Source organism: Tiliqua scincoides, chromosome 7 (assembly GCF_035046505.1).
Source record: "Tiliqua scincoides isolate rTilSci1 chromosome 7, rTilSci1.hap2, whole genome shotgun sequence".
Lineage (NCBI taxonomy): Eukaryota > Metazoa > Chordata > Lepidosauria > Squamata > Scincidae > Tiliqua > Tiliqua scincoides.
In genome coordinates, this window is record NC_089827.1 from 55,966,393 (window position 1) to 55,992,173 (window position 25,781).

The 25,781-nt window shown below is 44.5% G+C and overlaps 1 protein-coding gene across 1 annotated transcript; it reads right to left on the bottom strand.

Moving 5' to 3' along the window:
- Nucleotides 1-5,388: 5,388 nt before the first annotated feature.
- On the bottom strand, nt 5,389-25,477 carry BAIAP2L2 (BAR/IMD domain containing adaptor protein 2 like 2). Its single transcript, XM_066634263.1, has 14 exons — nt 25,439-25,477; nt 22,130-22,205; nt 21,571-21,657; nt 18,697-18,758; nt 17,818-17,889; nt 16,284-16,400; nt 15,080-15,226; nt 13,689-13,829; nt 12,886-13,024; nt 11,729-11,966; nt 11,203-11,274; nt 10,079-10,265; nt 6,593-6,633; nt 5,389-5,464 (listed from the first exon to the last, which is right to left on the bottom strand). Exons 1-14 carry the CDS (start codon nt 25,475-25,477, stop codon nt 5,389-5,391), a joined length of 1,494 nt encoding a protein of 497 aa, XP_066490360.1.
- Between the last annotated feature and the right edge of the window lie 304 nt (nt 25,478-25,781).

The following is a 25,781-nucleotide window of genomic DNA, read 5'->3' on the forward strand; positions in this document are numbered from 1 at the left end:
GAATGAATGAATGGTTATATGCCCATCATTTTGTTATAATACTAACAAGTTTTTATACATTAATACTATAACAGATCTGTCTGATCTCTTTCAGTTATGGGATCATATCCCATATGTGCCTGGTTTGATTACGACCTTTTTCCATTCTAAAGTGTTACAAAACACTTTTTTTAAAAAAAGATTTTTTAAACATATTGGTAATTAGGATAAGTAACATAAGCCTTGCAGGGCAGAAAGTGCTAATTGCATTAATGCTCTTTGCACAAGAACTCAGCTCCTCAGCTTTGCAGACAAGCCAGGTAAAATAAATTGCTAACTGAGACTTCACAAACAGCAGCAGCAACAAAAATTTAATTTAACTTAAATCTTCTATTTAACTAATTCAAAGTCCTCAAACATTACTGGTTTTTAACAGACTTTCAAAATGTGATCAGACTGAAAGGGAATATCAGAGTTCTTCATTTTATTGGCTTGATTTTCAGCATGACTCAAGGGTCCTGGATTAGGGGGAGAAACCCCACCTGCTTTGGTATTTCACATGCCAACAGCTACACAGCTCCACGTATACAAAATGAAGTACAGGTATGCACCGCTTAACTGTTCACTTAACGATGGACTGCTTATATGATGATGGTCAAAGCACAATAAAGATGCTCTTAATGAGGCAATCACATCTCCCATAGCCTGCAGCAGAGTGTCTGTTTACACAACAGAGAGGCTCCTAATGCAAAGAAGAGGCAATCTATCTCTAGGAGCCTGTGCAGCCAGCTAGTGTCTCGCAGGGAGTGTCTGTTTACACAACAAAGGCAATAGATTGGACTGAATGTTCACTTAACAACCTAATCGCATAACAACAGGAATTGGAGAAAGTGTCCCCATTGTTAAGTGATGCACACCTGTAGTACCAGTGCAGCTGAGCACTGCCAGGATTATACTGTCATGTGTACAATATCCAAAACTTGGTGGTTCTCAACATTCAGGTATGAGGTTTGCCCCACATATCTCCTTGCTTACACATACTATTTCTTTCCTACACAGCTATATAGCAAAAGGCCTTCCAATTTGGGTGCCCAAATTATAGTTCTGGTACCCCCCCCCCAGCCTGATTTAAGGCTTCCATTCAGTAGCCAGAACTGTAACTCCTCTCTACATTCAAAACAGTTTCCACACAGGAGTCCCCCCCATTTATATCCCTTATCAAGCTCCACCATTATTACCACATCCAAAGCTACCCACAAGACATAGGGCTGCCAGATCTCAGGGTTTGACTTGAAGGGTTGTTTAGCTTCATTCTGAGGGGGCCAGTTTGAACTAGACTCTGTGTCCAGAACTGGACTAATGCAATTATGGCCATTCACGCTCACGCTGTACACACATCCTGACTCTTCCCCTCACTTCTGTAATTATGTGATGGAGGACGGGTAGGACTGGTTCATCCGAACTGCCTCTCTATACACACAATGCTAAACCTACTGTTAAAGGTCAGGCAAACCATATCCTCCACGTGATGAGAGGGAAATGGGAGAGGAGGCCAGGACATGTACACACCATGAGTACCTCTCACCATGAGCACCATCTCCTTATATTTTGGAGAGGACTCTCTCTGTGAAGTCCTCAGTGGGGTCTCCAGCAGCATGGAGGTCCAGCAGCAAAGGATGACAGTGCACTTGTAACTTCAAAAGTTGTGTAAAAGAAGAAATTGTAACAGGAAGAGCTTGGTTTATTCTTGCATGATAAGCTGCACCTGCCAAGAAATCACATCTTCTGTACAGCTATTCAAGTTACAGGGGCTTTGCTGTCCTCCTTTGAATCAAGTGGTCACCCTAACCTTTCCATCTTCTATAAAGCATCGTCAAGGCCTTGGGCAGGGTTAAGGGCCCACCTGGCCAGACCGACCTCTGACCCTCCCAAGATTGGTGTCAGTCAAAAGATTTGAACATCACTGCACCCAGCCCTCTGTGACATCATGGGGCCTGTAAGCAGTGGCTTCATTAGGGTTTGTGTCCTCCAGTGTGGGAGACCAGAACATCACCTCCATGTTGGACTCCTCCCAACACCCCAGTACCACCGCCCTGCCCTGCTGGTTTTTTGGCTATAACTTTTGATAGAATAGAGATATTTCAACACGATTTGTTTCATTGCATTCTGCATGAAATTACACATCAAATGATTATTCAAAAATACAAAGATTTTAAATATTTTGGCCAGTAATGGTGTCACCACCACACCATGTGCGTCACCTGGTGCAGCCCGCCCCCCAGAGTGATGCCACTGCCTAGAAAGGGTGCTCCTATTGGTGGGGGCAGGAGGGGCCACTGCTGGTTCTTGCCCACTGCGAGTAAAGAGAGGTGTGTTCAGGTGGTGGTACATCATAGGGGGTAGTGATTCAGTGCCTCCAGCAACCTGGCACTGGCCTTGAGAATGTGCAGTATATCCTTATTCCTGCCTTCTTAGAGCAAGGATGTGTGACTACTTCACACTCTCTCTTTCATGAGACAGTCCACACAACAGAACTAGAGGCTTTGGGAAAGTTCGGATGAAAGAAGCGTGTCTGTGGTTTTGACAGACTCTGTAGAAGCGATAACACCAGAGCATCCTAGGTCTTCCTTAACAAAGGATAGCAGCAGGATGCCCTGGTGAAATGTAAAAGGACTGCGGGAGTCTGTTGCCCCCTAGTGGCCATGGGCCTGAGGACCCAAAGACAGTGTCAGACTCAATTTGACACTCAAAGCAAAACATGGGCAGCATCAGTCTTCGTAAATGACATCAAAGTGCAAGCACCTTCTTCAGGCTACTGTAACATAACCACAGCAGTGTAGCTTGGTCAGCCTGCACTGCTGTATCCAGTGCAACAGAGTGGCAGGGACCAGTGCAAGAAGGGGGCACTTGTGCATACTGGCTGACTACAGTGCAAGAAGGGGGCACTTGTGCATGCTGGCTGATGCATATGATATTAAATATGTGCTTGTATTTCTGGCTGTCTGTTTTTGTTTGTTTCCTTTAAACTTTGCATGGTTTTTTCTGATTAAATTCACAAATAGACACAGACACAAAGTTGATAATTGCCCTAGGAAGGGAGCTGCTACTGGTAAAGTAGCTTCAGAGAGGAGGAATTCATCAGAAAAACAGCATGAAAGAAAGGATTAAGACTACAATCCTATGTGCACTTTCCTGGGAGAAAGAGAGAGAGAGAGAGAGAGAGAGAGAGAGAGTGTGTGTGTGTGTGTGGTGCTTTTAGCTTTATGAAAAGGTCTGCTTTGTGCCTTCTCTTGCATGTTGAAAAACTACATCTCATATATGAACTCAGGACTCAGAAACCAATGACATTCTCTATTTTATTCTTTTTTAATAAAAAAAGAAAAACCCAAAACAACCACATTTTGTCAGGGCTATTTACAGAATCAAACTGAACATTCAAGATAACACAGTGAGAAGTCCATGGCAAAACTGGAACCATCCCCAGCACTGCTGATCCAGAGGGGTGGCACAGAGAGTAGCAGGCAAGTGAGTGTGACAGTGAATGGCCAGGCGTCTTCACCCAGAAAGCCTTCCAAATTCATTGGGAGGAGGAGAGACATAATTCTGCTGAAATGCAAGTTACATGAGCCAGATGATCTAGCAGTCGGCACCTTACCTTCAGGTAGATGCAATGGCTCACTTTTGTCAAGCAATGTGATGCCCCCTTTCAGTGCTTTTAGAACAGAATGCGGTGAATAACTGCTTTCATCTACAGCCAGGATTGGCTGAGATTATTTTCCATCAGTTTTTTTCTGCCCCCATGGATAACAACCAACACTGCTTTCTTTGAAATTCTCTGAATGCTGACCCATCTCCATCTCTTCTACAGTAGTAAATAACCCATTTTTGCCCAGCCTACAGGTGTACATTTGGTCCCTGTTGCATATATGCAACATTGGGCAGAAATGACTTAAAGCTATCTTCTGGGCAAGAGCAGAACTGAACCTCCCCTATGAAAGTGCAAAGGACTTTTCTGCAGGAACAGAGCACGTTCTGAGGGTCCTTTCAGAGCAACAAACTGCGAGTCGCCACCAAAGGTACGCATCAACAGCTGATTTTAGCTCTCTGACAAATTCAGTATACCTATATGTGATATACATGGTTTAAAAAACAAACAAAACACCTGTGTGTCACATCCACACTTTACATTTTTGGGGTATACTCCTGGGTGTACATCTAGGAAGACAATTTGTAGAAAGGCCTGACAGTGTTTTTGTTTTCTTGTTTAATTTACCAATGCGTAAGCAATATTTCACCAGCAACAGTAAAGGATCCCTTCCACACATAATATTTAGCATGAAAGGTGAATCAGGACACAGAATAGGGTTCTGACTGGGCACCACACCTTAAAATTATTCCACAGATTAGGTAGTAATGGAACACCCAACCTCTGGCGTCCCCACCAAAAAAATTGTAGTCCTAAAGCTTCCACCACGAAGAAAGAAAAAAGAGCTGCCACACATTCATTTAAAAAAAGCTAGAACTAAATAAAAACACATGTTGTGAAATGGTGGAATAATGAATGAAATGTGACTAGGTTGAGGGCAGGGATAGGTAGCTGATAATGGAAGCAGTGCTACATGGGAGATCTATGATCAATCCCCCAATGTCTTTATATTTACTTAAAGGGCAACTGCAGGGGGCTCCATATGTAATCAGAGCAGTGGTGTCAGGTATGGGGGCATCCCTGTTTCTCTCCACACTTTTATGAACTGTCAAAGTTATTGTAAGCTCTGCAGTGAAAACAAAATACAGGTAGCAGCAGATTAGATCAGGAAAATGGGGGGGGGGATGTTAAACCCTTCTCAGTGTTGCTGCTCCAATACAATCCACAGCTGTCCTTCCCCCACCCCCCACCCCCAGTACCTGCCATGGTTTTTAAGTATAGACAAAAACGTGCTATTTGGCCCTGAAATTACATTGCAACTTATATCCAAGGATGCCCATTGCAGTTTCACAGCTGCAAGTCACACTTCATTTACAAAGGCTAGGAATGCACTATCTAGAGTGAGAAATCGATGGCATCCTTTGGTTGCTCAGAAAATGCAATGTCCCAATAAAAAAAAGAGTGCATTCTGGGCGAAATGTTTGCCATCCTATGTGCTACAAATGGGAAACCAATGCATGTGTTGTTTATGATCAAGCATACAAGTCTCTAAGGGAACTAAGCAAAACAACCTGGGGGTCTTACAACTACTACAATATACAAGATATGAAAAATACCAAAAAACCCACCCAAGTAGCTGTCACTCCCCCCCCCCCCCAAATTAGCCGCTCTGAAAGAATCAGCTTCAAGATAACGCCAACCTGAGCTCAAGAATGAGAAATACTGTTCTGTGCCACCAGCCCACCCAAATCTGCTACCAGCTTTCAACGGATGACAGGTGCTGAACGGTCATTGGTCACAGTTGGGCGAAGTTTGACAGTGGCAAAAGGGTTGGTGCCCCTAGAAGAGAGAAAGAGAAAGGAAAACATTGAATCTCTGGAAACATTATCAAGGTAGCTACATTCTGACATGAAGACTACTCACTCACTGCCTTGCTCCAGACAAGCACATAATGGATGCCACAAGATGCGTCAGAAATGTACCCATTAGCATTGCCAGTGCTTGTCCTCACTGATGGGTTCCTGTGACTTTAACAGGTTGCTGGCTTTGAAATGCATTATCCAACCTCTTCATTCTACGTGCATATGATAGAAGAAGCTGCCCCTGAACATATGAAGCTACCCTACCTTGAGTCAGACTCAGACAATAGCTTACTATTGTCAACAGTGAATGGCAGTGGCTCCTCCAGGGTTTCAGACCAGGGTCATTTCCAACTCTAGCTGAGATGCCATAGACTTTCTGCATGAAAAGCACATGCTCAAATGCTTAACTTCAGCCCCTCCTGCTCAACACATCTGCTACACAGCGACTAAAGCCTGAAGAATGATCATGAGGACACATGATGCTCAGCCTGGTCAGTGAAAGGAGGTTGCTCTGAGCTCCTTTAAAAGAAGGAAAGCAAGTAGGATACAAGTGTAAAACTATGGCACAGATCCCCTTGAATGTTCTTTTAATGCAACAGAAAGTTCAGAATACATCTTTAAATAATACAATACCTTCTAGATCAAGAGTTGGTGACTTAAGCCACTTTTACAAAGAATACTAAGAATGTTCCATCTGCAACACAGGTTTTGGGCAGGTTTTTTGGAACCTGTGAATGTAACTACGGCGACTTGTGATGCTAGAAATAGCCGTTTTCAAATTAAATGATAGTCAGTAGAAAAGGGGCTGATAAAGTCAGATAATTTGTCTGACGAAAGACATGCTCTTGCACTTTTTCTATAAGCAACTTCTGTTCTCAAGATCTGCATTACAGATCACCAAATGACCACCAGCAACTAGGCTCATCTCCTGTGGACGCCTAGAATACTAGACACTAGGGTTGGTATGGCATCATCACACAGCCATAGGAAATAAAACAGTGTGCCTCTTGGGGAAATAGCCTTATATCTTGAGAGAAGGCTATATGTTTTTTGTTCAGGAGCAAAAGACAAGCTCAATCCCAGACCAGCTAGTGCCAAAACTTACCTGGGAAATAATTCTGGAGGATGCTCCCGCCCTGCTGACTTCTGCAATAAAGCAAAGACATGGTAAAGGCCTCTGAAGTTTGACCAGAAACATAATGGGAAAGGAAGAGACATGCCAAACACAGATACATATGCTTAGGTCATGTGTCTGCACCACAGGTTTCTCAGCAAATCAGATGCACCTTAATGAGTATCCTTGCTATGGGATCTCTACCATGCCATCTCCACTGGTACGGCACACCAGATGAGTCACATATCTGAAGGAGTTGAATCAAACCTGAACTGAATCTTCAAAAGCAGATCAGAGAAGACTTTTCAGTGAACTGGAATTCAATCTAAACCTAAAATATTGGGGCTGCTTTGAAATGGAACTTAATCTTTAAACACAAGAAATAGTAACCAGTTCAAAATAATCAGTTCAGGAATTAGGCACTAAGCTTGAAACTGTATGACTAAAAGTTGCTTTTCAGTTCCTTGTCTCTGTATAGGACAGGGGTGCCCAAACCCCGGCCCTGGGGCCACTTGCGGCCCTCGAGGCCTCTCAATGTGGCCCCCAGTCTCCAATGAGCCTCTGGCCCTCCAGAGATTTGCTGGAGCCCACACTGGCCTGACGCAACTGCTCTCAGCATGAGGGCAACTGTTTGACCTCTCGCGTGAGCTGTGGGCTCCCTCCACTGCTTGTTGTTTCATGTCTGTGATGCAGTAGCAGCAGCAAGGAAAGGCCAGCCTTGCTTTGTGCAAGGCCTTTTATACGCCTTGAGCTATTGCAAGACCTTCATTCATTCATATAAGTTCACCTTTAATATATTCATTTATGTAAACTTATGTGAATTTATTCAAATTTTAAATGTAAATTAATTCTTTTTCCCCCCGGCCCCTGACACAGTGTCAGAGAGACGATGTGGCCTCCTGCCAAAAACTTTGGATACCCCTGTTATAGGACCTTAATATTTCATATTTCTACACAAAATGGCACAGAACACACAGGTTGCTATCTTATATCGATTCAGACATGGTTGGTCCATCTAGATCAGCACCGTATACACTGACTGGCCATGGCTCTCCAAAGTTTCAGAGAGGGTCCGCGTTCCTACCTGATTTTCCAAAATACTCTGAGGGTTTGGTGGGGGTAGACGGAATTCACTATGGCCTAAAATCTCCCAAGTTGCTTATATTATGTCTGGAATACTACACATTCAAATGCCCATCCAGTGTAGTAGTTAGAAACTGGCTTTTGGATTAATCCAGCTGTCAATCCTTGTCATTTACAGTTTATAGTGTTGCTATTTTTTAATTACTTATTGAATTGAACTTTAGTAGAGGTGCTTTTTGCTCAGCTTGTGTACATTCCAAAAATTGGAGGCACTTCTCCCAGAGGAACAGAAGTCCTTGGGAAGTCCTGTCTGCTGGAGTCACTCATCTCAGGATGCCTTCCTCCAATACGAGCAGAATAATTCTTGACCGCAAATCCAGTGGTTCTTTGCTGTTGAGTATCATCCAGGATTTTGTACTTAGACTGCTAATGGGAGATGGTTTGTTTGAAAGCACAGCTGTGTTATAATTCCATCTGCACACAAAAGGCTTACATATCAGAGAAATCCTGGCTTTCCATGCAAGACTTTGACCTAGAAATGCTTTCAAAGCAATCTTGTTCAGTCTGGAGATGTCAAACACACTTCAACACACCCAAGGCTGTGTTCACACGAACATAAACAAACAGCATTAGGTATTTCGGCAGGGACTATTCCAAAGCTGATTTTCTCTCTTGACTTACTCCTATGTTGAGCAAGTTCTGTTCGTGTACTTGTAATTCTTGTTGGCAAGCCTTTTGTATGAACACAAGAAGGGCTAAGACATAGGTTTTTCCCCACCCCATCACCTCAAAATACTTCACATAGAGGTCCCTGGGATGAACCTGGAACCTTCTGCATACAAAATGTGGATCCCATCTCCTGTGATAATTATGCTTCCCAGTACTTCTCAACAGAAAGTTGGACCCAGAGACCCAGCCAAGATTGCCCTCCTCAGCAGCATTTTGTACTGTATCTTAATTGCTCTGAGCTCCTTTAGGAGTCATTTTTTGGATGAAAATTGAGGTAACACTGAAATGTGAACATATCCCAGAACCATTTTTTGTTTGCTGGCTGTTGTGCAAGTAGCCATATTCTCACAGACAAACAGTGGCTCCCTAAGAGGGGAAAAGTAGGTCCTTGTCCTGTAATAATGAGGGAGTTAATTGATTACTCTGCTTTAAAGACAAGCCTCACATTAGCTCTTGTTTAAGTGTGATCAACAGAGGAGCTAGACAGCCCTAAGAACCTGAGCTGCAATTGTTAGACTAAAGTAGTTGTTCGTGTGAACATGACCTAGGACTCAATGCACACAGCAAGCAGTAAAACTGTGTTCTTTTCCTAAAGACCTAGGAAGCCCAGCTTCCCTCAGACCACAACAGGAGAGCATTCTGCTTCCAGGGCTTTCACTCAAGTCCCTTTGGAAGAAACACCTCCAAGTGTTCAACAGAGGCAGAAAGAAAAGGAGGACTTCCCCATCAGCTGGCCAGGCCCCACCCAAGTCCCTTTTCAACATCCCCAAGGTCCTACTGTTAGCAGAAAGAGCTGCTGCTCCGGAGCCACCAGAAATCAGGCTGGGACGTCATGGAGCAGAGGAGGGAACTGAAGGGACCCTGGAGAGTGAAAGAGCAGCAACTGAGACTCTCCCACCCAGGCTGGAAAGCAGGACACAAAATGAGCAAGGAGACTGGAGGCAGCCTGAAAAGGATCTCGTCCTTCGAGGTCAACAGTAGCCAATATACTTGGAAAGAGAATCATAGCTCTGAGCAGGCCAATCCTAAAGACTGAGGGAGAACTACATGGCCAGAGGAGTTGGGAGAAACCCACTAAGATGCATGGCTATTTAGGGGGTCCAAGTTGGAGACTGCGCAGAGAACCAAGGACAGTTATTCCCATTTTTTACTGCTTTTAGGATTTATCACCTAGTCCCTCTCATCACATGCACTCAGCAAGCCACCTTCAGTGGCCCAGCCTGCAATTCACAGGCAGAAATACAAACTCAATATACAATACAAACTTAAAACCAATACTCAAGAAGAGCTCTTTCAGGCCTATCAAATATCCTCTCCCTGTCTGTGGGGGCAGGAGATTAGCAGTGGTCACCCCAGTAGACACACACATATGGCAGCAGAATCTAAGCAATCTGCATGTTCGTTTGATTGGTCCTTGCGTATGGTACTGCTGCAACTTGGAGCCAAATCACACAGCAGAGATTTATTGACAGCTACCACATCATCTAGATAACAAGTGAAATGGAACTGAGCCATCTCCCTTGCTAAGCAGTCTCAGAAATATCTCTGAACATTATCAGTCCATGAAACAGTAGGCTTATCTTAGTAGCAAATCTTAGTAGATCTTCTAAATTGCCCTGCAGATGATTCCCTAGTGCCTAAAACATTATCACAAACTCTTCTTACCTTAGCATCTGAGGTGGCTGTAGTAGTGTTTGCCATGCTGCTTCGCCGACTGCCTGCCCCCAGCAAAGCAAGAGAAGGGCTTGGTGACTGGGGTCTGCTGGTGTTGTGCCAGTAATCGCTCATGGATTGGGCGCTGGGTCTATCCAGGAGGTCATCCATGCTATGACTGCCTCTTAAAGGAAATGTTCTGAGCAAGAAGATAAGGAAAAGGAAGGCAGGGGGAGAAACAAGGAAAAGGGTAAATGTTTGGGACAACTATGTGTCTGTGGGAACTGGCACAGATACTGAACCAGGTTAAAGAATCTAAATGCTGGCATTGTAATACATCAGATGCAACTCTTACACCTATGATGTGGTCTTGTTCCAAAGACGTTATAAACTGTACTAATGTTACATTGCAGCAATCACTGTTAAATCACTGGTATTTGTTGATACCTATGTCTTTTTCAACTATTCACCTGTATCATGGAACTTAACAGTGGGACAGTGGAAATGGACTCTGTATCCTCACAGTAGCTAAAAGATTTATATTGAAATATTGGGAGGATAAGTACCCCCATACTATTAGTCAATGGATTGAAGACCTTTTGACTTTATCAACTTCTGAGCCAATAGCTCATAGACAATTATGAACAGATACATTTGTGGATATTTGTAAGCCTTTTTTAGACTTATACATATAGTGTGTGAAATATACATATAGTGTACTAAGTAAGTTAATGGTATAGATTGCTTGTAATAGTAAAGTACTATTACTATGTAATAAGATATTTAAGCAATCTATACCATTTACAATTTATTTCCTTCCCCCTTTTGAAATTTTATTTTATATATAAAATAAGAGTGTATATATTTCTCTTTACAATTACTTTGTTTTGTTTGTATCTGTATTCCATATTGTGTCTTCAATGTATTTTTTCCCCACTAAAACAAAAAAAGTCTCCTGATTTTTGTTTGAGACCAAGATAATTGCCTTGCCTTAAGGTTTGTTTTTTTTTTAATCCATGTTGCATTTTATTGATGTTGTTTTATCTTCTCATATGAGCCACCTGAGGCACAATTTCTATGGTGGACAGGGAAGGTAAAAATAAATTAAACAAACCTAATCCTTAAATTCTTGTTACCTGGGGACCATCTCTTCGGGGTCTCTCATCTCCTCCAGAGGCTTCACAAAAGCTTCAGGAAACCAGCCACTCCTAAAATCAAAAGATACATGCCAACGTTATTGGGGAAGGTTCACTACTTGAAGCACATGTGCAGTGCTGGGGATCAGCCAGCTTGAAGAAGTTCCTCTTTGCCCAGTAAACAGGGCAAACATTTCAAGTGGTGTTGCTCTGATACTTTGCAGGAGAAAGAGAGTAACTGTCCCTATTCACTCCAGCACAGCAACTTTTTCAGTGGCTGTTTGCTGGTGCCTCTTTAGACTCAATGAGACTGATGGTGCAATCCTATGCTGGCTTCTGCCAGTGGGATGAGCACATGCTCTGTCACAGATGTGCTGCAAGACATATTGTGGCACTAAAACTCAGAAGGATGACACTAAGGAGGCAAATCACTAAGTAAGCCTCAAAGGCTGGTCTGAGGCTTCTGACCTCCAAGAACCCCCTCTGCCTAGTACAGGTCCAGAGATACATATCTGAGCAGACTTACGTGGGTGTACCTTCCAGCTTGCCATAGAGCCAGCCATTCTGTGCTTCTGGTATCAGCACAGTGACAACATCCCCCAGACTGAATTCCAAAAGGGTCCAGTTGGAGCCAGCAGAATGGGGTGCAATTGCTTTAACTTTGAGGGTGCTGCTGCCGCCTTCCAAACCTCTGGCTTCTGCGCCTCCTGCCATCTGCTCTCCAAAGGAACTAGAACGAGAACGTTGGCCAGTGGAGAGTGAGCCTGCAAGATATCAAGGGAGGCAAAATCTCTTAGCAAGGATGTTGCTACACTGGTGGAGACTCCCACATCCACCAGAGAAGTGGGACAATTCCAAACAGATTTGCCCATAAATACCCCAAATGCCATTCCTAAAAATGGCCTAGGCCAGGGATATAATACAAGTCCTGAGGGCCAGATGTGGCCCCTGGAAGTTCTATCCAGATTGGATATACTGGACTCTCCCAGAGCCACTCAGTGCTGCTTCTGCTGAGGCTCTGAGAGGGAGAGACTGAAGAAGGCTTCAGAAGACAAGGAAGACTATAGAGGAAGGGACAGAACAAAAGGGGTTGGAGAGGAAGATACTGTCAAAGTGCTGGGAGAGCCCTGAGGCATCGCATTGCAGACCACCTCTTAGCTGCTGAGTTACAGAATAATGCCACAGCAGAAATGGTCCTGCGGAAAGGACAGCCCATGTGATAACTGGGCTCTCTCATATTTTGAAAATGTGATCAACATTTGCACAATTTCTCTTCTGTAATTTGCAGCCAATGAGTTTCTATGTGACAAAGCGGCGCTTATTTCTGGTCATCAATTGCTTAGTGACATTACGTCCTGTTTAACTATGTCACTTCTGGCCCTCAGCAGGCGCCATGAATGCCAGTCAGCCCGCTGCATGAAACGAGTTTGACACCCCTGGCCTGGACCTTCCCTATACCTCTCTCTTCAGCTAGGATCAGTTGCTATATTTAGACAGACAGACCCATTGTTCACCCAGAGCCAAACTTCACCCATGCTGCCCTGAATAAACCTAACTAATCTACATCCATAACAGGAGCCCCCAGGCTTCCAGAGAGCATGTTTTTTCATTGAGATTCTTCATCCACCATTACAAGGCAGACCCTCAAAGTGTACCGCTCACCCTTCCCCTGAACTTTCTTACCAAGGGAGGGGATTCTCGGCAGGGATCTCCTTCTTGGCTCTGGCTGAGGGGAAGGCATCATTTCGGCAGGATCCTGGGGGAAGGGGCTGGAGCTTCGTCTTGTAATCATTGAACTAAAATCACTCACAGGTCTCTGGGGCTGAAACAAGGAAATGAAGGGGAGAGTGAGAACTCTTTCCTGGAAGACAAAAAATCAGTCTTGACATCTGCAGAGTGCTTATTTTGATGTAAACCTTAACACTGTAAGGAAGTTCAGTCATTTTATGTCCATGTTATAGCTACGAGTGGGTGATGCAAGGAAAGGGAATGGCTTACCAAAGGTCACCTGGTGAGTTCATAGCAGAGGTGAGATTCAAACTGGGGAAGCCTCAATATGCAGCTTAGACTATCAGCCCTCAACACTACACTAGAGCAGGAGGCAAATGGATTACCTCAAAGATGGCATTTTGCCATTCAACAACCCCCGCCCCCCCTCCACCAATCTGATGTGATGATTTTCTCCAGTGCTGGCTCAAAACACCCCAGCATCTGAGGCATTGTGCCAGATGCTTCCCCCTCGTACCTGGTGACATTCCAGCCTCTGTGATTAGGAATGGAAGAGAGAGACAGCAGAAGATGTGGAGGAGGATAGGAGACTGCAGTGTACCCTTCCCAGTGGCCACTTTTTTAAATGCAACATTCCCAAATAGTTTGGCCTTCAGTGCTCTAAATCCTTGATCCCTTTGGTTGCCATTTTCAGTATCTTTTCCATCAATGGGGTCCCCTTTTTGAGATGGGGCAAGCATTACTTTCATTTTCCTTACCATGTCAAGGTGAGTCGGAGTCACACCGCCAGACGTGTGGCCCTGGCTGTGCGGCGTAATGAGCGTGATCTGTGAGGGGTTGTGGGAGGCCTCGAGCTGCTCCTTCCACAATGGTGCCTTGTTCTGGATAATGCCCCGGGCCTTCGCAGGAGCAAATGGGAAGAAAACATGACCAGAGACTGGGTGATATAGAGTGATATAGGAAGAAAAAGTGGGAAGGCTGAGCCACAATTTAGTGGGAAGGTTGAGCCCAACAATTTTTTTGTGGGGCAGCCACAAAATGGCTGCCCCACAGAATTCAAGCAAAGTACCCACCAACTTTCCCCCCTCCCCCATATTAGGATAAGATGTTTTGTTCCTAACACCATTCTGCTTCTGGGGAAGAGATGCAGAAGATATAACTAAAAGATTAGTTTAGTTTTAAATCTACATTCAATCCCAATCCAAATCATGCATTGGGAATTTATGATGCAACTTGTCTGATTTTAAGCATAGGTTGGTTTTTATTTAATTTTGTAAGGCTTTCTAAATTCATGGTTTCAGATCAGTCGCATAGGGCTTTGTATGTTGATACAATAAGACACCGAAGCTATTTTTGTATTTTCAATTGTTCTTACTACTTTGAATTTATAATATCGTTAAGAGTTTTGTTGTTTACTACCTTGGGTTATTTTTTGAACATGAAAGGTGGGATATAAAGCTGTAAAATAAATGAAATACAATTGGACAGGTCAACAGTTACTTGTTTAACATGCATATGGGTTGGTTAATATTTTTTATTTTATTTTGCAAATCTGGTTTTTTTTTTCTTCCAGTCCTTTTGCCAGGAACCAGCACAAAGCACTGGGCAAGGAAAGCTGGAACTCACATTACACTGGTGAAAGATGTGGGTCAGCGTCAAGTAGGTAAGCTAGGACTGTCCATCATGGAGAGAGACTGGGAGCTGTGCTGAAAGTCTGACTGTCTACTGGAACCCAAACTCTCTTGGGTTTCTGAGCATTTAGCAAAAGACGTTGCCTATTTTTTGTCCTTTGTTCCCACGTGGTCTAGAAACTTGCTGTTTGTTTTTTTTAAGTCCAAAAGTTAGGACACTCAGGGTTGTGAAACAGCAATCGTATACCATGGTACCATATTCATATAGAGCACATAATAGTTGGACATCAATTTTGGCCTACAGCATTTACAGCATCATACATGTGTTTAGCTTGCAGGCATTGCCAGGGACCCACTGGCTCTCTTGCCTTATTGGAAGATCCTCCCTACCATCCTCCATCAGATGACATCTTCCCAGACTTAGATGAAACCACTACCACCACCAAATGTGGGATGGGCCAACACACACCATTCGTTTCACAGTGCCCCATGTCATATCTGCCTCTGCTTCTCCTCACCCTGGTGTAAAACTGGAGGAAGGTACTGGAGAGCAAGTGGTGCTTCTCTGCTAGGAAGCGATAGCGGCGTTTCTCCTCCAGCTCAGCAGCCCGTTCACTCTCGGTGACAAAAATTTGCATCTCGCTGTGCAAATGCATCATGTTCTCCTAGAGTTGGGTGATGGAGGAGAAGTCTTTGCATTAGCCAACACCCTGAACAGGACATTTCCATTAGGGTATCCTTCCACCTTATGCAGGGACCTCTGAGTCCTAGGTGTGTGGTGGGTGTAATGCTTTTTATAACTGGTTGCACAGCAAAGCAATTGGCCAGTCACTGCAACATGGGGCAAGTTCCATTTTCAGTCTGCAGGTAGACCTGTGGAAAGTGGTCTTGTCACAGCTGAAAAACCAATCTGGGAAGAGGACCAACCACACAGATAACTATTTTGCTGTGTGATCAAGCTGGTACATGAGCACAGAATTTGCTATACAAACATGGCTGATTTCTGACTCAAAAAGGATGGGGCCAGAGCTCAGTGGCAAAGCACTTGCTTTGCATCCAGAAGGTTGCAAATTCAATCCGTGGCACAACAAGAACATAAGAAGAGCCCTGCTGGCTTAGGCCAAAGGCCCATTTAGTCTAGCTTCCTATATCACACAGCGGCCCACCAAATATCTCTAGGAGCACACAAGACAACAAGATATCCGTATCCTATTGGCACTCCCTTGCAACTGACATTCAGAGATAGGCTACCTCTAAAACCTGGGGTTTGCCATCTGCACTGCCTGAAACCCTGGAGATCTGCTGCCAGTCAATGCTAACCATAGTACTGAACAAGATGGACCACTGGTCTAACAACAGACACCAGTTTCTTGTGGTCAAGTAACAACCTGCAGGTATAGAACATATATGTTGAGCTGTGCACAAGCTATCGTCCTATGAAATTACATTTTCATGTTGCCCTTGTTTTAAAGTACTCAGGGCAGTGTACGTGGTCCTTCCATCTACACACTTCGATCTTCACAAAACACCTGTGAAGTAGATCAGGCATAGTTACTGACTGGCCCAAGGTAACCCACTATGCCTTCTGGATGAGAAAGGATTTTACACCCAGGTCTCCCCAGTCTATAGTACAATACTCTGGGCTACTAGGTCATGCTGGCTGTCCTTTGCCCCCTCTGCTCATATTCCTTCTTAGGATTTCCTCAAATCTATATACCCCACCTTCATCTCCTGGACATTCTTGTCTCGAGTTCTCTCCATTCTCCACAGGTCTGACATGCATTTGTCTATGTTGGCAGCCCTCCGATGGTACTCCTTCTCATATCGCTGGCGGCTTTCCTAGGAGTGGATGTGTTTTAAAAAGGCAAATGCCTGAATTCCTGGCCAAGGAGGAAAACAAATTCCACTTCCCACACCATCATTTGCTAAAATAAGCCTGAATATGTACAGGCAAAAGTATTACTGTTTGGAAACAACAATGAAGAGTTTTGTGGCACTTAAAGACTAAGGGCCCCATCCTATCCAACTTTCCGGCACCGGTGCAGCTGCAATGCAGTCCCGAGGTAAGGGAACAAATGTCCCTGTACATTGAGAAGGCCTCTGTGACTGCCTCCCCACTACAGGATGCAGCACAGGCCCCATTGGCATGACTGCACCGGCACTGGAAAACAGGGTAGGATTTGGCCCTAACTAAATTATTGCAGCATTGGCTTCTGCTTTGTAACTATCATCCACAAATGTGTATGCCACAAAATGTATGTTTAGTGTTTAAGGGGCCACAAGACTTTGTTTTGTTCTCTGTTGTATCTACAGGCTTAACAAGGCTATCCCTCTGAGAGATGAAAACAGTAGAAGTTTTTTTTAAAAAAATCAATGCTGGGATGGGGTTCTAGAGCGTACTGGGTCTCAAAAAAGTAAAACAAATCAAATTACAGATGGTAAAAATAGTGTTTTAAAATGTTGGAGGCAGCAGGTCCCTGAGGAGATCATGCAGGCTCAGTCACTGATGCACAAACCACTGCGGCAAAAGTGGAAAAGCTTCCTCCAGTTATCTCACATAGCCTGTCTCACTCTGGGCCTACTGGGCATGGCTGTTAAAGAGGCAGTTAAAGAGGCTCCCAACAGGAGCCAAGACTGAAAGGTCTGTTCTTAGACATGTGGCAAGATTAAATTGCAGACACTCTAACTGCAGAAAAGCAGTATATTTGAACACCATTTACTGTTAGTTTTGCACATCTCATAATAACTACAGCAACGTTACCAAACAGAAGTCTAAAAATTACCCACCTCACCACCTTTTCAGTTGTTTTGTTCACTTGTTACATTTTATGCACTGGGCTTTTCCAGTGCGTTGTTGGCAATAAAGAGTTATCAGAAGAAGTTTGTTGCGTTCTGCTGTTCTCATATGCTCAATAACTCCCCACCACCACCCCCCAAAATCAATTTGCTCCCTGTCACCACTAAAATGTGAAAAGGCACTTGAAGGCTGGAGTCTTTTGAAAGCAGGCAGCCCCACCATTCTGGGAATGGTCCCTTGATGGACAGTAAACCCATCAAGGGTTTGCACAGTAAACCCCATCACCCCATCACCCATTACTGTGCTTTGCACAGTAAACCCCATCACCGTCAACAGCAGCTTGTGTGTGCTGCTGGCATTGTGTACCAAAGGGGCCACTGCTGCCCATGCGCCTACCAACCGGGGGGAAGGGGTGGCTCAACACAAGTGCCTGAGTCAAACTTCAGGCCTGGCACTCACATTGATGAACTGCGTGTCTAGTTTGGTGTTCTTCTCCATGTGCTGCAGCAAGTCCACATGGAAGGCCTGTGCCTGCTCAAAGAAAGGAAATGCTCAGATGAACAGAAACCCTGAGACATGAGACTGAGACATGAGACTCACTATTTTGTTTTGCATTTACTCTCAAGCAAGCAACTCTCAAGTATCTGGTTGTGCCCATTTGGCCTTTATAAGACATAAGCTGCCCTGGCTCATCCTGATAAGATATCTGAGCTGGTCCCTCCAGGCTGACTTACAGATCTTTCACCTTAAGCATTTAGCCAAAGTCTTGGGAGTGAGCGCATGTGGTGCAGTTGAGGAGGAGGGGGTGCTGGTCTAGACTTTTTCCTGGCAACTGGCTTCCATGCTGAGGGACACCTAGGCTAATGGGTTCACCTCAGATGGGAAGAAAGAAGTGAGAAGGAGACTTTTCAAAACTCTCTGATGGTACTAAGTCTAACCCCCCAAGGCGAGACCCCTAAAGGGCAGTGATTGGTTACGTCCACATGGAGTCTTGGAAGTATCTAAGAATATTTGGGGAAGCTCAGTGCGTACAGTGTGTCTAGTTCCCCTTCCCTATCATCACAATACTGCAGAGTCCCAAAGACAACATACCATATACCTGGATAATAAGCCCACTAGCAAATGTATGTTTGCATGCAGACAGTAGTATCATTTTTCCATGTACTTCTACAAAATGTAACATGATGAATAGGTCACAATGAAAGAGGAAGATAAACCTTCCTTTTCCCTTCTTGCACAGACCAATATGTTAGGAACCATGACACATGGCTCTCCCTGTCACAAGGGTTCCCTATACAACTTCCTGTCCTTTCATCTCTGTCCCTCCAAGATACTCACAACAAGTTCCAGGTTGCGGTTCAGGTGCATCTGAGTGTCGGACATCTGGATCAAAATCTCACCTTCAAGGAGGAAAAGAAAAAAGCGATCATTCTTCTTGAGCAATCCATGAGGTATCGTGGATGAGTTGTCAGCACACACGTTGCAATCCACCAGCCAGTCAAAAGCAGCCCACCAGGCAGGGCTGAGGAGACATTTGGCAAGTGCTCTCTGTGAATGGCCTCCATTGTGGATAGATATCATCAGGGTTAAACAAGGGGCTTACTCTGGCATTGTGCGAATCTGGGGAGGGGGTTGTACCTAGAAATGAGTAGGTGATGACAGAAGTAAAGCTCTTCCTCCACATAACCTCATTTCCCTCTCCCATCCCTCGTGGGCTCACACATGTGTACAGTCTGTACTGTAAAAGGAGGACAAGCTTTGTCCCTCTCCATCACTTCCTACTCTCCTCCTGCTCATCTGCCTGTCTCGTCCACAGATTCAGGGTCGCTCCCAGAGGCCCAGCAATACTGCAGAGTTGGAGTATCTGGGGGAAAGTCCCCATTTGTGATGGGACAGACAAGAGGCAATGGCAGCAGAGCGACTTTATCAGTTCATTGAGAGAGTCACTCCATTACCACATGAAGGCGGGCACTTCAGGGATCTGTATATCAAGTCCTGGAAACAGCCTGCAAGTGCTAACCTCTGATACCAGCCCTGCCACCAGGCAACTAAAACAAATGTCCTGTTTTTGCTGTTTGCTTGGACTGAAAAAGCATGTGGCAGGCCACAATAAATGTTGGCAGGCTGTGTTTGCCTTGGTGGGTTGCAAGTTGCATAGGCATAGTGTGCAGGGACCAGGCTGGCAGAATAGCTAGAGCAAGGGTGTCAGACATAAGGCCAGCAGGTTGAATGCAGCCCACAGAAGCTCTTTAACTGGGCTGCATGGTGGCTGGGCTCTCCCAGCACCACCAACAGGTGCTAAGGTGTCACTGCTGGAAGAGTGGCCTGCGTGATAATTACATTCAGCCAAATCTTGAAAATATATCAGCATTTGCATATTTTCTCTTCTATTATTTGCAGCTAATGAGTTCTTAAGTAAGGAAAAAAGTGCTTAATTCTGGTCATCACCTGCTTAATTATGTCACTTCCTGCTTAGTGACATAACTTCTGACCCTCAGAAGGCATGCTGTTCAGTCCAATATATAAAATGAGTTTGACACCCCTGAGCTAGAGTGTCTGGTTTGGATCATGGGAGTCACAGCTCTTCCACAAAGCCTTCTAGGTGGTGGTCTGAATAGGTGTTTCTCCCTATAATCTATCTCACAGGTGGGTTACAAGGATAGATTCAGACAAACCATTTTGTACTTGGAAGATCATTCTAGAAATGATAGCCTAACATACTATATACAGGATCATTCACTGCTGTGATATACAACCCTACTGCAAAGTGCTGTTTACCTTAGAACAAAGGTCCAAATGTAATCTTTATACAGATACTATCAGCATAAAAAAGGTCTAGAGGGCATTCCCCCCCCCCCAATCGGTTTTAATGCTTTCAAGCCATGGCAAACAGACTGAAGGAAGGAAGGGCTAAACGCCTGCAAAATTGTCTTGTGGATTTTAGGACTTTTTCACGTGTGAAACAAAAAATACAACTTGCATTTTCCACATCTATAAATTTGAACGTCCAGAGGTCCCCAAGCTTGCAGGTGTCAGGGCCATGCAACTCAGTCTTGCTCTGATGGTGGGCATACACACACACACACACACACACACACACACACACACACTTTGAATGCAACACTACAAATTTACACAACAGGATAAAATATTTGCAATATTTTTCACTGTTGGACTGCTTGCTGCCTCTTGCTCACAGTTACACTGTCACTGAGTTCAGCAGACCAGTCAAAGTGGATTGATAGACCAGATATCACAGGTTGTCATGTAAATAGGCTCTTCACCGGGCACCAAAAAGACACACGATTCAGCACCATGTAAGCAAGCTTCCACAGACAGCATTCTAAGGATGAGTGCCACAAGCAAAAAGGCTTTATTCTCAGTCACTGTCCCTCTTCTCCCTGAAGCTAGAAGCACCTGGAAAAGCATCTCAGAGGCTATCTACATCACTGGGCAGGTTTGAGTGAGAGGAAGTTGTCCTTTGGACAGGTGGGCTTCCCAAGTCGGTGAGGGTTTTCAGAAAAGTTCAAACCAGTGCTTTGAACTGCTCTGTCATTTTTATTGTCTTTATAAGCCATCTGGTGACCTTTTTTTAATCTGAATGGTGGGATGTAAATCTTCTAAATAAAGGTTCTGAAACAGACCAGCATCCATTGCAGTTATTTCAACAGACAGCAAACGTTCCATCTGGCTGGTCCCAGTCAGCAGCTATATTTTGGACCAGGTGAATTTTCCAGATAGTCTTTAACTATCATGCTGCAGTAGTCTAACTGGGAATGGATAGTAGTAACTGGGTCCTGTCTCTCTGTTCAAGACAGCTCTGGAAGAGTCTTAAAGGCATAGCCCTATCTCACAAGAGGAGCCTCTCCAATTGATCTCTTAGTTTTGGTTGGGTTTATCTATGGAGACCAGATCCCAGGCTGGGCAGCTCACAAAACAGAATGAATGTGGAAGAGCCAGTGCCCGGGAGGTGAGCATATTTGCCTTTAAAATGTTACTCCACCCAACCCAGCTCTACCCAGTCCCCTGCCTTGTTGAAAAATGGAAGATAAAAACCACATCAAGACCAGTTCATATGCTGAACCTTTTAAAACACCTGCTGCTTGTGCATCTGTTTCAGGCACAGCAACCCTGCCAGGACAAGAGGTGGCTACTGCAAATGTCCTCACTGAAGCAAAAGCATATGCACCTCTGGAAAAGCAAGAATCTTACCCAAAATTTGTGAGGTGGAGCTCTGTAAGGCTTGTTCCCCAATCTTTTGAATTGCTGTAAAATAGACATCAGCAGCCTCAGACAATGCTATGGAAAAGGGTGGGAGAAGAAAAATTTGATGAATCTCTCCTTATTGGTCTCTCCATTTTCTTCTCTCTCCCCCCTTCCTGTCCCTTTAACAACCTTTTCTACATAACCTCCCCACCCATCCCTTCAAAGATTTACATCAGCCATATGTAGGCATTCAACATGTAAATGTGAAGAGGAGAGAGGATGACTGTGTTTATTGGCCCCGCCCCTCAGTACACCTGGGGTCCATAGGCAGTATAGGGTTCTACGTACAGAATAAGGTACAAACTGCACAACTGGTTGTACAGTATACTTATCAGAGTATACAGAGTGGGCAGGGCCGGCAGGCATAACCACTACTTCCCCTTCTGGGTGTACATCAAACATTTGCATAGGCCTATTGATAGACAGGCATCAGGCTAAAGGGCTGGAAACACAGTAATCATCTCTGGACTTTAAACAAAAAGAGTCTGCTAGCCTTGCCACTCACCATGGAACGCTCGCACGTATTTGTTTCCCAGGTATACCAGATTCTCCAGGGCTGGGTTAAACTGCTCCAGGATACTCTGTTAACCATTCAGGTCAAGGAAGGATTCAAAGAGAAAGAGAAAAAAAGATATTTTAGCATTTGTCTTACTAGAACACAAGATGGCTGTGCTTCAAGGTTGATTAATTTCTACTACGCAGTCAATTAAGGCCACTGGCCAGTATGAGGGCCCATGGTGCCAGCTAGCACCAGGTTTTGTGGGGATGAAGCACCTGTGCACTCAGGCTTCCAATGCCCCAAAACAGAGCTACTGCTATGGAACACCTCTCCAAGTTACAACTTTTGACGGGTGACCTGCCTGCAACATCTTGCTCAAAACGCAAACCTCCCCAGATGTTCAGATCTGTTGGAGAGCTCTGCATCCCATCAACATCTGGAGAGTATTTGGTGGAAAAACAGGAAAGGGTATCCTCTGTGGCAACGTGGGATTCACCTCCCTAGAGGGTCATCTCACCCCCTATGAGGTGGCTTTTACTGCCAGGTAAAAACGTAAGAATTTCAGGTGGCATGTCATCTGCAGATGTGCTTAGCTGTTACCATGCTTCTGTTTTTCCTTGGATGATGATTTCTTGGTTTTATCTGCTTTTGTTGTTATATTGTGTTTACTGAACTTCTCTGTTATTAACAGCCTTGGACATTGCCAGAATTGAAAAGCAGGATGTGCATTTCCTTAGTAAAATAAATATGATATGATTGGGCCACCAGGGAATAGTGAAAAGCATTGTGACAAATCTGTGGGGCTAGCAATTGGCCATGCCTGCTGCTGCTGACAAACTTGTAAGGGGATAACTTGCCAGGATGAGAGCCTTGTGCCAAATGACTAAACGCAGACAACCAAACCATGAAGATGGGTGGGGGGGTGGGGTGAGGATTGGTATCCTAAGTTCCAGGTTCCCCTTCCCAATTTCATAAGTTGGTCATACATTATGCACAAAGCCTTCATGCACACAGGCACTTAGACCCAGTAATATTGGATTTAAGCTTCTGAAACATCTCTGTTCATTTTCAGACTGGAGAAAGCCAATGTCATGTTAAACGTCAGCTTCAATGGAACTGGAATTTTGCTGGGGAGCAGGGATAGCAAACAAACACCTGTGAGGGTTAAGTAGGATCACTTTCATCAAGAGAGGGGGAACCCAGTTAGAAGTCTGAAAGGTCCACCATTCCTGTCCTAGTAGCTCGGTTAGGCAGGTCAACCAGTGGTAACTGCTGGCAAGTAGGAAACTAGTTATTAGATAAATTGTGGCAAGCAAGTATATTTGCATTTCAGTTTTGACCCCACGAAATATCCAGGAGGACTTTGACAGGGTTAAACGGCATGATCATTCTAAGCCTTTGGCCCAGACCTTCCGTTTAGCATTAGTACTACCCGAGTAAGGTTTCTACAGCTTACATAGGTTAGCGTCAATATCCCTTTCATCCCATCTAAGTTGAAAACAATAGCTCACTGCCTGTAATTGAGTGTTTCAGCTCAACTAGGCCAACATCACTGAAATACCAGGTGTCTTGGAGGGCCACTGAAATGTCAAGAATGTGAATGGCAGGCCTCTCCCTCTGTCCTTCCCTCACACACCCTAACAGCAGCTCAACTAGATAACCATCATTTGCTTCTGCTGCCTTCCCATGCATCACTACCTCTATAAGACAGATGCCCAAAGCTACCTCAAAACGAATCAAATTCTCTCAGAAAATGGTCACTTGAAGGGGGTTCTCTGCAACAGTACAAGGCCAACATGCAAGAGGTTAAAACCAAATACTGAAAGATAAAGCGGTACACTCTTCTTGATAACCGAGTGCCGGACCACATGATACACCTACGGTGTGATTGGGGTCTGGTTTTTTCCTAAACATAAACAGCAAGTGTCAGCGGCAAATTGGATTAGGCCTGTGGCAGGGAAGAGAGGTTTTAACCCTTTGCCAAGTGTGGTCCCACTCTAATTCCTTCCCCCGCAGTTGCTATTTGCCTCAAACACAATGCTTCCATGGGCATTGGTTAATGTTCTCCCCCCTTTTCTGCATGTGCTATTTATGTTATGCACAGTCATAGACCAGTGTTTCTCAATCAGTGGTGTTCATACCACCAATGGTACTTGAAGTGGTGTCTGGTGTTACTTGAGGGACTTCCAAACCCCTACCACCTGGCAGGAAGACAGTAATGCAACACTTCAAGCAGCAGAAGGCTCAGCTCAGCAGATAGAGCTTCAGCATGTGCTTTTTGTGCACTCGAGAAAGCCCTCCCATTTGCCCTGAACCTCTTACTGGTGCTTGTTGTGTCACATATGGACTTCCAATCCTGAAGTAACTGGTGATGACATCACCAATTACTTCCTGCTTACAATTGGTGGACCATGCCAAATCCCTTTCACAGGTGAAATCCCCATGTGCTCCAGTAGGCCTTGTTTCCTGGTAGCAAGGTGGCTTAGCCCCACCCCATCAGGGACACATCTTTTACTGCTCCTGTGTATCCCACAATCAGTGTTTGTCTGCTGTGGCAAATGCTTAATCTGGAGAGAGATCCTCCCTGGGGTTGCCCCTGATGCATTTGTGATCAGGGTTGGTCACTGCAAACACCAACAGTGGGGAGGGCAAGGCTTCCTAAGAGCATCTCTGACTGGGTCAGGTCTAAACCAGGCATGCTGCCAGGAATGGGGGTTGTCTTCATTTGTGAACAGGGCTCCAGTTTGACCCCAAGAACCAGATCACACTTTACATAGTTATTGTTTTTAGCATATGTTTCTCAGAGCAAAGATGTGAAGTGCAAATGCCAGGCACATGTTTGTACACATCAACTGGGTACCTGAGAATCCCATAGGAGCAACCCCCCAACAGGTGTTTAGGACCACTGTGCTACCATTCATGTTTATGCATTTGCTGTGGAAAACACCGATATAACCATGGTTACCACAAAAGTATGAAACACAGATTATCCTCCAACCAGATGAAGATTCATAGAGCAAGTTTCTCCTTCAGTGTAACTGCCACGTGGCATAAGCCCATGAAAGAGGTGAAGATCATAGGACTCCATTCTCCATTTAAATGACTCCCTACAATAAATCCATAGATTTGAACCATATATTTTAAGTGCCAAATAAATTGTCCCTTCTATCTGCCTTCCCATTGTCAGCTCTCCCGTTCCTCTTTTCTGCCATTGCATCCTACATTAAAGAAGGCCCTGCTAATCCACGTTTCTCTTAGCCAATCTAGAACAGCTGATGTGTTAAAGAACATGGACCAAAGGTAACCAAGTCTCACCTTGTAGATTGAGATTGTAGATCTGTAGGATTGCTCCATACCCCCAACCTTCGATGAAGACACAAGAATCTCTTCTCAGAAATGGAGGCACCAAAGAGAACCTATGAATCCAGTTCCACGATTCAGGTTGAGGCAAGACCGTCCTTTCTGCCTTGGCAGGACACCACAAAGTTGCATACCCACCTCTCCAGGGAAGCAAATGCTGCTGGAGTTTAATAATTCACCAACCAGGCTGTTAGAACTTGATCCTTAGGTGTAACCAGATAGCAGGTATGGAGGAATCCTGTGACAGTCACAAGGGTCATGTGACTTTCACTTTCAATTATTTATTGTCAGTTTCTAT